Below are 12,610 nucleotides of genomic sequence, written 5' to 3'. Positions count from 1 at the left end.
GGGTGTTAGGAGCCGGTGCCTGGGAGCCAGAGCACTCCTCGGCGCTGGCCCTCACGCGGCCTGAGCACCTGCCTGCGCCTGGGACCCGGCCCGCGCCCGGCGCCCCCGCGGCCTCCGAGAGCGGCCGCGGACTGCAGGGGCGGTGGCGGGGCCGGTCCGCGGCTTTGCCCCGCGGGGGCGGCCCCGGGGGGGAGCGGGACGCCGCTGGCGGCCGGCGGCGCCGGGCCCGGCCTCGCCCAGTCACCGGGGAGGAGGCGGAGCCGGCAGGGCCGCGGCGGCGACAGGTGCCCGCGGCGGCGGGATGGTGGCGACTGCCGGCGCGGGGCCGTAGGGCAGCGGCGCGCCGGTCCCGGGAGCGGGGAGGCCATGGGCAGCCGCGGCGGCCCCCCGTGCCCTGCCGCGCCTCGGCCGCCGGCGCTGGCGCTGGTGCCGGTGCTAGCGGTGCTGGCGGCCGGGGCGGCAGAGGCGCGGGCCACCTCGGAGAGCCATCTGCCCGGCGCCTCAGCAATGGGCACCGGCACCCCGCCGAGCCCCAGCGGCACCACTTTCGAGGAGACGCGGCTCCACGTCTTCACCCTGGACTACCCCCACGTGCAAATTCCCTTCGAAATCACGCTCTGGATCCTACTGGCCTCCCTCGCCAAGATCGGTGAGCGTGGCCGTCAGGCGACTCTCCTTCTTTCCCCCTCTCCCTGCTTTCCTTTCCCCTCCCCGGCCGGCAGCGGCAGCCGGTCCGGTGCGGTCCGTGTCCGTGTGCGGGGCCGGAGTGTGATGCTCTGCGCGGGGCGGGATGCCCGGGCGTGATTTGGCTGGTAGGAAACCGGGTTTTCTCGGTTAGGGAACGCGCGGGGGAGAAAAGAGATTCCCTCCAGCCCTTTGCGGCAAGGCGTAAACCCCGGGCTATAGAAGACTCTACACCCCAGCGCTCACCCCGTGCGCCTCTGCCTTTTCCTTGAGCTGTCATTTGAGCACTGTCTTCTTTTTCTTAAAATAACGCCGGATATAATAATACTTTAAGAACAGAGGAAGCAGATCGATGCAAAGCAAGTATTTATGGGGTTAGAGTAAGTCTCCCTGTCCTACTTTCCCACCATTGACTTATGTCCCGAAAAAGACAAAAAAGCACTGCATGAGTAAGGAAGGCCACCTCTTCCCTCATGTGGAAAATATTTGTATTGCATAGTTTCACTGTGTTTTGTGCAGCTTATATATAATGTTTTCAATTAGCTTTCTATGTTCCAAGCAGAAACAATGTAATCATCTAAAGAATGGCAGGTAATGGCGTACTAGAGAGCTATTTAAAAATTGGCACATCTCTGTAAGTGATGTACTTTGTATCTTACCTAGAAGGTAATATTAAGGTAAGAAATAAAGGCGTGGGAGCAACAGCAACAAAAAAGGTTTACTCATACTACAGTTGTTTGATTCAGGACTCTGATTTTGCAGTGGAGAGTAGAGTTCCATAAAAATTATGATCATACTCATTCTGGTAAAACAATTTCATAAAACATGCAACCTTGACTTCTGATGATAGTGATAGTTAAATAGACTGTGTCACATTCTGGTTAGTGATCAGGTAGTTAGGAGTCTGCAGGAAGAAAGATTTGTACTAACCTCCTGTCAAGGCCGGTGCTGTATTTGGGGGCCTGATGCTCTACCCAAACAACATGCTATGGCTTTACTACTTTCTGCAGAAATGTTGCATGTTGCTCCCATTAAGGGTACATGTATCTTGATACATGTATTATAACACATTGAAGATGCATGCTTAGTCCTGAGTATGTATTTAGGCATTTGCAAATCAGAATATCATATACTCAAGTATATTATGGACTCCAGTAGCCAGAAAATACAGAGTTTGTTAAAGAAGTTAACCAGCTGAGTATTGTAACATTGCTCTGGCTTCTGGGCATGGATACAGTAAGAACATTTGAATAAGCTAAGACTACTGAAAAAAATCTATTTTATTTAAGATTACAGGGAAGCCATTTGAAACGTGTAGACACACAGACATACACAATAGGATATAATTTTCTGTAGGACTGTATTTTCTAACTATTACGATATTTCATAAGTCCATAGGCATCTAAAAAGTAAAAAAAAAAAAAAAAGTTACTTGACAACTTTAATTTTCTGATCTGGCTGCAATGCAGTTTAAACAAGCAAACAGCACAGATGAGGAAAAAGTGCATATAATGTTTAAATCCCTTCAGTTGTACCAAACTACAGCTAATGTGGCTAATCTAGGGCATGCTGCTAGAAGTGTGCATGCGCTAACCAATGAGGGCTGGATCCAGGAGAGGCCCTAGGTGTGGCAGTACTCGGCTTTGCCACACCCATCTGCAGGCACCCTAACTCCGGGACTGGAATTAGGAACATCCAGTTCTTTCTCCTGGAGCTCTGTCTGTGATTCCTTATCCAGTGAGTGCATCAGGTAAACTTTCCCAGGACAGACTTGTCGCTCCTAAGCCACATTCCTACAGCATCAATTTTTTACTCGCTTGTGCTTTGGTTTGTACTGCAGGTAGCCCTGATGGGCAGCTCTCTGACCACCAAGATAGATACAGAAATGTCATCTCTGCCACCTCCTACTGTTACAAGGAGTGAGCCGTGTGTCTCAGTTCAGAGGGATGGAGGGGGATTTTCCAGCCCATCTCACTGCCTATAGACCCAAGAGAGAGGCCCTGTGAGAGAGGAGGCTCTCCAGTGCATTCCTTTCCCCAGCTTTTCCTGCTGGGCAGCACTGGCATCTCGCCCCTCATGCCAAGCAGCATGAAATCTACCTCGAGACTCATGCACTGCCCAGGAAACTTTGGTGCTTAATCTGGCATCGCAAATTCCTTTCTGGGGCTAGGCACTGAACGCTTACGCTTGGCACTGCCAAGTAGCAAACCTTTATGAGTGGAGCCCTAAGGTCTTTTCAGCTGCAAGGAGCCCAGAAGATAGGGTCACAGTTAGTAACAGCCCTCACAGTGCGTGAAGGATCCCAAAAAAACCCTTTATCGCAGAACTTGCTTATTGCCTGAAGACTCTTTTTGAACAAATGTGTTTTTGCAGAAGGGCAGTTTTACTTTAGATGAAATGTTTCAGCATTTCCTAATTTTTATAGTGGGTTTACCTAAGAGGTTTCTCAGACTCTGGCTGTGATTGTGTCATTGTAGGCTAGGTTTAGAGGGAGCAAGAAAGACAGCATGAGAAAGGAAAACCTGAAGCTGGCAAGCAGAACTTGAACATTTTGACAAGGTACATTTTCGCGAAGACATTAGAAACATGGTGCTTTTTATTCCAGCATAGAACACGGGCACATTTTGAAATCAATTTTCAAGAAATTGCCTTGAACAACCTTGTTATTTCCTGGCTACGTCTGCTTATTATCTTATGTGTTGATACAGTATAGATGGTTGTTATTCCATGAGTGTGTTAAGTGGGACCCAGTGCACCCTAAGTATGCTGCAGTGTCTAGGCAGTGAGACTAGTCTATTTACCTCCCAGTTTTGCTTAATTCTTGTGCTAATTGGTATAGCAGATCCAGATTCCCATCATTTGTACATTTAATCACAAATGCACAATTAGAAGTGTTCCTTCTGGGAACTGAGCTGATATCCTTCCAACACTTCTCTCCTTAAAAATGGCATAAGCTGTTCAGAGGCTCCTTAGAAAACTCCCTTGTAATCAGAAGCACAGATCTGAGTGGCATTTCCAGCATCAGAGAGCACTGGATTTCACCCAAGAAGTAGGATACCAGGACTCTGCAGACTTTTAGCTTGAAGAATATAGAACTTGCATTTTAGGCAGATTGTCTTCTGCCCAAAGGCCTGAGGGTAAACATCTTCCATGCTGTTGAAGCTGGGTCACTGAATGGTCAGGAGCCCCAGAACAGGGTCAGAAGAGGGGAAAGTAGTTGTAGTCCTGGGTTCAGCATAAAAGTCTGAGTTTTCATGTACTGCAGGTGCTTGTGACCTAGGTGCTTGTGACCATGTGGCTGCTCCTAGGGCACTTGTGAACATGTGGCTGTACATCTTTCAGAGCAGGGAAGATGTCCCTCATCTTGCAGGGCACCTGAGTCTGATGGAAGTGCACTGGACTCTAAATCCAGCTCTCTGCCCTTAAATGGGAAACCACAGCCTCTCCCTCATCACCTCTGAATGCTTTGTGTGGAGGCAGGCAGTCTTTCAGGAGTTTTAGTCCTGCTTGCATGGATAAAAAGCACATTTAAGTTAGTGGGAGCCTTTCCATTAGCTTTAAAGATGAGGTGGAGTCACAAAAGTTCTGAGAGGGTATGAACTTTTCAAAGGGTGACTTGTAAAGAAGAAAAGAAAAAGATTTTTATTTTTATATTCTCAATAGACATTTCATTGCCATTGTGTTCCAGCTGGATGGGACAGTGTTTGCTTGCATTAAAAGCTGCTTTTACAAAAATCTCCTCCTCTTCAGTTTTTATGGAGAAAATGATTTAAGGTATTTTGAAGGGCTTAAAACACTTTTGTCAAAATCTGTTTACTTGGGGGAAACTTCAGTCACTGTATTGGAAATTTTGGCATCCTGCCACTGCAGAAACTAAGAGAAACTATAAAATTTTTATGTGGAAGTGGCTGAAAGGTGAAGAGTCAAGTCTTCAACTCAAATTCTTGTGTTTCCAGGGTCACTGCCTGTTCTGCCAATATCATATTGGTGGTTCCGGTTTCGAAGAATGACAATTTGGCAATGCTTTCAATGAGTCACATAGGCCATGTTTCTAAATATTGAAAAGCAGTCTGTATCAACCAGAAAGGAAAGAAATGCAGCTTGAACTGCTTACTTTTTAAAATAGCTTTAATAGTTATAGAATACACAAGTTAAAAAAACGTAGATTAAAACAGCTTTCCCCTTGGTCCTTCCTAGCCATTTGTTTTGGCTGAGTTCAGACTTTCTTTTACTTGGAAAAAATCTGTGATGAAAGGAGAATTAACAAAATAGGTGTTACAAGATACAGAAACCTGAAATTGGGAAATTAGATGTGAACTATACCAAACTTACACTGGTTTAACTGTTTCCATGACAGGTGTGATTTTTACTGAAATAGTTTTACTGAAATAGATGCCCGTTATTACCACACCCAGTGTTTCCATGCAGCTCTCATTTAAAATGATTTAAATGCTTTTTAGTTAGGCAGGAATTGTGGGATCTTGTGGGTGTGTATAGTTTTCTATATAATTATGTGGGCCAAATATAGATAAGGAGGAGCCTGGAAAAGATTGGCATCGCCAAGAGCTGGAATGTGACCTTGGTGCATAAGGTTCATCATTCCATTAGATTGTCCAGAGTAAGTTCCTTCAAAACTTACCCCATTCATTACCAAAATTATCCTTACAACAGCCAACTTTTGCAAGTAACGAGAATCTTTAAGTCAAAACTGCATATCTTTGAGAATTTTAGTAGGCTAAGGAACATTCAACCACTAAGTCCTCATTCAGAACCTTTTTTCAATTCATTTTTTTCAGTACTTTGCACAGATTTTTATGAGAGACTCCTGACACTTCTAGAATGAATATAATACAGAAGAATAAGCATAATAACATAGGCTACAGCTTTTTGTCACTTTATGGAAAACATGCTGCTGCTTGTGAAATTAATTTGGAGACGCCTCTAAAATAACAATAATTGTGTCTGTAAATGCTTCCTCATGGTGGCTGGTGAAGTGACCATGGGTGACTGGGTGCAGGTCACATGTACTAGTTCCCCTCCCTAGCTTTGAGACTCTAAAAGACTTCTAAAAATGAAATGAATGTACTTTTAAACTCCTTTGTGAAGCTGTGCATGGAGGAAGGGGTGGTTAGCATGAGTATTTTTTTCCTCTATCTAGATGTAGTTTGCCCTAGAAAAGTGTTTGGATTGTGTTTCTGGAGGATTCCACATTACAAAATACCCACACTTCCACAAACAGAACACTTGCGCAGAGTTGCTGCAGCCAGCTTAGCTAATAAACGGGAACGTTTATCTACTAAATTGTCTCTCCACCAAATTAACTGAATTAACTACCCTAGCCAACAGATTTGCCTTGACCTGTTGTGGCTGTCCAGTTCAGTCTTTGCAATTAAAATGAAATTGCTCTGTGATTGGTGCTTGCTTACGATAGAAGCTAAGGTAGCAGAATCCAGAATAATCTTTTGGATTCTGTATAAATAACCATTTCACTTTCTTGTGTTTGAATTTCCTTTGAAGGCTTTCATCTTTATCACAAGTTGCCCTCAATTGTACCTGAAAGCTGTCTCCTTATTCTGGTTGGATTGCTTCTTGGTGGGATTATTTTTGGAGCAGAGGAGAAGTCCCCACCTGTAATGAACAGTGATGTTTTTTTCTTGTATCTTTTACCACCCATTGTACTTGATGCTGGATATTTTATGCCAACTCGTCTTTTCTTTGAGAACTTTGGTACCATATTCTGGTATGCTGTGGTGGGCACGCTCTGGAATGCCATTGGCATTGGGATGTCACTTTATGGAATTTGCCAGATCAGTGCATTTGGTTTGACTGATATCACACTGCTGCAGAATTTGCTCTTTGGCAGCCTCATTTCAGCTGTGGATCCTGTGGCGGTGTTAGCCGTTTTTGAAAATATTCATGTCAATGAGCAGCTTTACATCCTGGTGTTTGGAGAGTCTTTGCTGAATGATGCTATCACTGTGGTAAGTTACTTGATAAATGATTAGTTGATAAAAATGATAAATGATTGTTTGCATGCCACTCCACTATATCTCTTTGTGTCTGGTTATTACAGTTTGCCAATAGACAGAAGTCAAGGAGTGCTAATGTATTTATGTAATTCTCTAAACTTCAGATTTAGAAAGTAAGGTATTTTACTACACCAGAGTAATGTGTAACGGTAACATGTTTACTCTACAGATTTTACTACCTGATCTCTTTAGTTTCTGTATCTTTGAATTCTGTTATTTCTGTAAAGTGAAACTGGAGGTTTTCCTCAACTGCAGAAATGTCTTTGGACAATAGCGGGAAAAGGCACAATGTGGGGTGTCCCAGCATGTTCACAGGAGAGTGGGCAAATCATTGAGATAACGCAGGACACAGTTTTGCATCTGCCCATCCAGTTGGAAGTACCCTGAGACTACCAATGTGTTCCTCACAGGCTATAGATGAGATAGGACGGCCATCTGGAAGCAGTAATTTCTAATCATTAACTAGCTGCACTTGGTTTGTGGTTCTGACCTAAGGGCATCAATCTTCACATTCCATTAACACCCCAGTGCCCCTTATTTGTACCTGATGACAACGTGTGTCAGACATTACTCCCATTTATCCATGCCTTACTTGAAAACCTGCCCATGACAGCTATGTCCTGGCATGCTTCCTGTTTTGTGGGACATGGAGATTCAGTTTTTCATATGCTAGAAGGATCAGAAAGATTTATTAACTGGGTCCGCATCTTCTCTGTCTCTGGCACTCACTTCTTAACCCTGTTCCGTTCTATGCACTGTTGTCCTTCAGTTTTCCCTCTTTCTAGGACTTTGCCTCATGTGCTTGACACGTGTATCTCATCCTTTAATTTGAGCCTTTGTACTGACCATTTCTTGTTTGCCCATGGGAGTACTGTTTGTTGTGAGTACTGTTTTTTTTTTCACTTAGGCTTCATGTTATACCTGTTTCTCTTGCTATCCAGTCATCTGAATCACCTTCTCTCTTATGGGCTTGCCTTAAAGCCTAGCTTTTCTCTCTAGCTTACAGCTGAAACTACCTGGTACTTAAGCCAGTCCTGAAAATTAGTGAATGTAAATACCAGGTTTCAAAACACTTATCAGTTCAGCCATGCCTTGTCTTCTCACTCCTAATGGCCCCTTCTGCGGTGGAGCTCTACATACACGTTTTTCTGGGGGAAGAAGGTCTGTTTTTATGTGAATGTAAAACTGTTTTGATTTTTGTTTTGTTTTGTTTTGTTTTCTGTGTGCATATGTGTATTTTTCCAACCAAAATAACTTTTTTCCAATTGCAAAAATCAGTCACCTTTCCACTGGAGCAGCAGTTAATCCAGCAGGATTTGCTAGGAAAACACTGAATCTTGATGATGGAATTATTCATGCATGCCATAATTCAATGGCAAATTACTACAAAACACCATTTTTATGGGTGCTGGCATAGCAATTTGATAATCATGATGCATGGCTTTCCTGTAGGTGTCATTACTGCCTTCTTTGGAGGTAGTCCTTTCTGATGGCACGCTTGCCCAGATGCCCTAGCACAGGGGTGGTACTCTGAGGAGTCTGTAGAGCCAGCCCAGTAATGCACTGGCCATACATATGTTCATGAGGGAGTGAAAGGAATTTAGAGTACCTTTGGTCTTACTTCCTAGCTATCACTTAAAGGTAGCACTTGGCAGAAGATCAAGTGATTTCTACATGCTAAGCAGTGGTCTGCTAATGGTTCCTTGTTATGATTTTGCACACCTGCGATCATGTGATTATACTCAGAACATGATCCAGGCCGTCACACAGATTGCCCGTGGGGTGTCCTTAAAAGACCTGGAACCCCATGCCCATAGCAGTGCTGCCAGACCAGTCCTTGCTGCCAGAGTTACTCAGCTATCTGCTCAAAGGAGATGATGTTTTGTAAATACTGTCTCTTTATTTGCCCTTGTTGTGTTACTGGGACAGCTGATAAAACCAGCTAGAAGGAAGAGTGCAGAACCTTCCAGCTTTCATCTGCTGGAGCCCTTGAATTTCACCTACCGTGGCAGGTGGCTCCAGTGGGGTGCAGAGGCAAAGCAGGAGCAGAGATGAATGCGGGCGGGCCATCCACAGAAGCTGCCTAATGCCTACAGCCCCTGCAGTATCAAAAAACCCAGGGGCTGAACAGATGGGCAGTGCAGAACAGTGGCTTTAGTAAACATGCTTTCAAAATACTTTAAGCCCTTCTTCCTCCTATCTGCTTGCACTGCCTGGTTGCTCCTAATAAAAGTTTTTACTAGGATAGCAGTGTCATCTATGCTTTCTCTTTTTAGAAAACGTACTACCACTTCTGCATTTTAGGTGCAAAGCGAGGCGTGTTTTCTTAGGAATCTCAGCTCTTCTGTGTTTCTCATGTGGTCTTTCATGCCTGGTAGCTTTTGTGATAAGCCTGTGCATTTGAATGATACTTATTCCCCACTGATGGAATTTTGGAGCTTGAATTCAGCTGAGGACAATGCTTGCTAGTTGGCTTCATGTTCAGAGTTGGTGTGTTAGAGAAAGACTGGGTCAGTGATATTAAATGGCAAGATCATATTTTGAAGTGGAGTGTTATCAGTTCAAATTCCAGTTCTAGGTTTAAAATCACAAAGAAGGAGCCAGTGTAATTACAATAATATTATTCCCATGTTAGAAAACATTACAGCAGAGCACTGTATTCTGCCTCTGCTGAAAACATTATTTTAGAGTGCTTTAAAGTAATTTCAAAATGAAAAACTAATATCTGAGAGCTGACGAAAATAAGCAGTTAGTGTCTAGGTAGAGCAGAGATAGTGTGAGACAAGATTAAAAAGTGATTGTTGACTAATACTTCTTGGTGTGGCCTTCAGTGAGTTCAGCTGAAGGATGATGAGTAAGTGCAAATCTTGAGCCTGGAAAAAACCCCAACGTTCTCAGAACAAATGCACTTCAAATTGTGACCAGAGTTGATGTTAACTCACCTGAAAGTTTAGAGAGGGCTGTAAAACTGAACTGCCATAGAGTAAAAGGGAAGCGAACCTGATTTTTATCTCATTTACAGCAGCGTAAATAAAGAACAATAGGAACGTGATCAAAATCATGTTCATGACGTTCCATAGCCTTAGCTGCTGCTTCTATCATGGCGATCTGGTTTTGATCCAAAGTACAAAAGAGAACATTGCTTTTCTTCTTTCAAATAATTTACGACAGCAGATTTGAGATTTATGAAGATGTCTGGATGTGGACACAACAGACTCCATTCTGTTCGCAGGGTGAATACTTTGCTATGAGGTTGAAGTTATGGAAAGGCTATTGCTTGAGTAGATCAAAATTATATGCTTCTTTACAAGCAGCTCTTAGTGGCCTTATTTTGAAGACTTGCCTTTATATATATTTATATAGTTACTTTTTAAAATATAAAAAAGGCTGTTTAAAACTCCACTTAAAGAAAATAATAATCTTCCATGATGCATACCAAGGAAGTATTCTGCCAGGTCAAATTCTGTAGATGTGTTGAAGAACAGCATAATTCTGGGGTGGTCCCAGGTTTCAGCAAGTAACTCAGGGGAACTCCTCTCGTTGCAAACAATGAAACTCAACAGTATTTTTTCTTTAGTCTATGATTCAAGGCATCCTGGGAGTCTGTGGACTGAGAGGTCCTTGTAAAGTGACCAACAAAGCCACACCTGTTCCCAATAGGTTTAATTCTGGGTTGCTTAATGCAAATCCATAAGGCCCACAAAGCAAAGCAAGGTGGAAAAACAGCATAGCCTATGACATTACTTTCCTGTCCTGCACAGGACATAGTAAGAAGGAGCAGGGCAAAAAGACTGTGAGTCTGCCTCAGAGCAGCAAGATGAAGGGGTTTGTGCAGGTGAAAAAGGACACTACCTACGCTCAGCTGCACTTGTCCTGAGGGCATCATTATCAATTAAATAGTTCATGCTCCTGCTCTTGTCCTGTTTGTTGCTTTGTAATGAAAATGACTGGTGGCCATGCTGCCCTTGATTTAACCTTTTTCCATGCTTGCTCTGGAATATATTTTTTCTTTTCTCTTTCAGTTCCTTCCCTTCACTTAGCCCAAAGGACCCATGATAGGCCATGCCTTTGCAGTAGTCTATAGTGAGAATTTTTACCTCTGTAAGACCAATTTTGGCCAAGAAGAGCCGCACAACTTACTTTCTGTCACGTGAGAGAGAACAAGACCGAAAACATGACAAATCCTTACCAGTGACTATTCAAACACCTACATTGTTGCCACAATGCAAGTACTGATAAAACATTGTTCTCTCAAATGCCATTTCTGATAAAGTAACTTATTAGGTTTACTAAGAAGTCCAGAAAGTGGAGGTTTAGCTCCTGCAAGCTGTCCAAGATGTTTAAAGTGTTTATTGTGACCACAGTGGCTTAGCCTGTGAACCCACTGTGACATGAGCAAGTGCCTGCGACCAAGCTTAAATCTGTACAAGTGACCTACGTAGCCCTCACATTATCTCATGGCTAGGAGCATACATGCAGCACCAGGCAATGCTTAAATCTCCCAAATAAGTCTGCAGATGGGGAGACCCTTTAAGGTTTCTTTAAGAGTAAGTGATTCCATTGTTGTCTGTTTTGTAGTAACTGAAATACTTGATATTAGAGAAATGTGGACTTCACATCATTCTGTTTCCTGTGTAAACCATAAAGGCTGTCTGGCTAAGAAAATATGGTAATCCTATGGACTCTATTTTGGAGGATGGTTACAAACACTTTGAAAATTAAACTGGGGAAACACACAATAACAGGTCTTCTAATAGGAACTAAATCCCAATCTCTAGAAGTAATCTGAAGTTCAAAAAGTCTTTGAACTATTGGATTCCTAGTGGTTAATTAGGAATTAGTTAATTAATAAGAAATTAATTAGAGAAAGAGTACTTCATGGATGCCTTGTTTCTTGTTTCATGTTTCTTATACTCCTTGGGGTGTTCACTGTCCATCATCTCTCTACCTCACCCCATGCCAGATGAATCTGTATGGTTAAGTTCTGCAGCTCTCAATATCTTATGTGGATCAGAATAATTTGGAAAGAACTTGATTTCTTGATTTTTCACTGATTATGGAACTGTATTTTTTCCTTTTTTTAAATTTTATTTTTATCTGGAGAAAATCTGAAATGGCCATTTGTGGAGAAATTAGAAGCTCTGCAAATAAATGGATTTAAAGAAAGATTAGATAGATCTATGCTCCTGGCCTGCAGAATGGCACAGGTTAAGAAACCTGTCCCATTTGCAAAAAATGGAAATAATTATATTTACTCTTCTTTGTGGACAGAGCCTTGGGTGACATGGTTTGATGGGAGGTGTCCCTGCCCATGGCAGGGGGCTTGGAACTAGATGATCTTAAGGTCCTTTCCAACCCTAACTATTCTATGATTCTATGATTCTGTATCTCCCTGATATTTGTAGTGGACAAGTAATATGCCAGAGGTAAACAACAGCCTATCTTAAAAGTGAGCTCAAGATAGACAGAAAAATTCAAAATTCAACATTGAAGCAGAGGAATGTAAAAGTTCAGAAACATAATGTGCTTTTTTTTTCCTCATAGGTCCTGTACAATTTGTTCAAGTCTTTCTGCCAGATGCACACAATTAAGGTTATTGACATATTCGCTGGGATTGCTAACTTCTTTATAGTGGGGATCGGTGGAGTATTGATTGGAATCCTTTTGGGATTTGTAGCAGCCTTTACCACCCGTTTCACCCATAAAATCCGAGTGATTGAGCCACTCTTTGTCTTCCTGTACAGTTACTTGTCATACATAACAGCTGAAATGTTTCATCTCTCAGGCATCATGGCGTAAGTACCCTGAACTTCAGTACTAATAGTACTCAAGTAAGAATGTCAAAGGAAATTGCAGAATGGTCCAGGTTTTGCAAACTTTGCCATATGGCATCATTC

General features: G+C 42.9%; 1 protein-coding gene across 1 annotated transcript in view; it reads left to right on the top strand.

The window, feature by feature from the left end:
* Positions 1–255: 255 nt before the first annotated feature.
* Positions 256–12,610, top strand: part of SLC9A2 (solute carrier family 9 member A2) — a 33,920-nt gene continuing 21,565 nt past the window's right edge. The window contains exons 1-3 of the mRNA XM_062607034.1: positions 256–649; positions 6,202–6,665; positions 12,258–12,508. Coding sequence (XP_062463018.1) covers positions 367–649; positions 6,202–6,665; positions 12,258–12,508 — 998 coding nt within the window. The 5' untranslated portion in view covers positions 256–366. The remainder of the gene's footprint in view (positions 650–6,201; positions 6,666–12,257; positions 12,509–12,610) is intronic.

This window comes from Pezoporus occidentalis, unplaced genomic scaffold (assembly GCF_034315485.1).
Source record: "Pezoporus occidentalis ecotype Australia unplaced genomic scaffold, CSIRO_AGI_Poc_V1 ctg99, whole genome shotgun sequence".
Taxonomy (NCBI): domain Eukaryota; kingdom Metazoa; phylum Chordata; class Aves; order Psittaciformes; family Psittacidae; genus Pezoporus; species Pezoporus occidentalis.
This window is presented reverse-complemented; position numbering and strand designations above follow the sequence as displayed.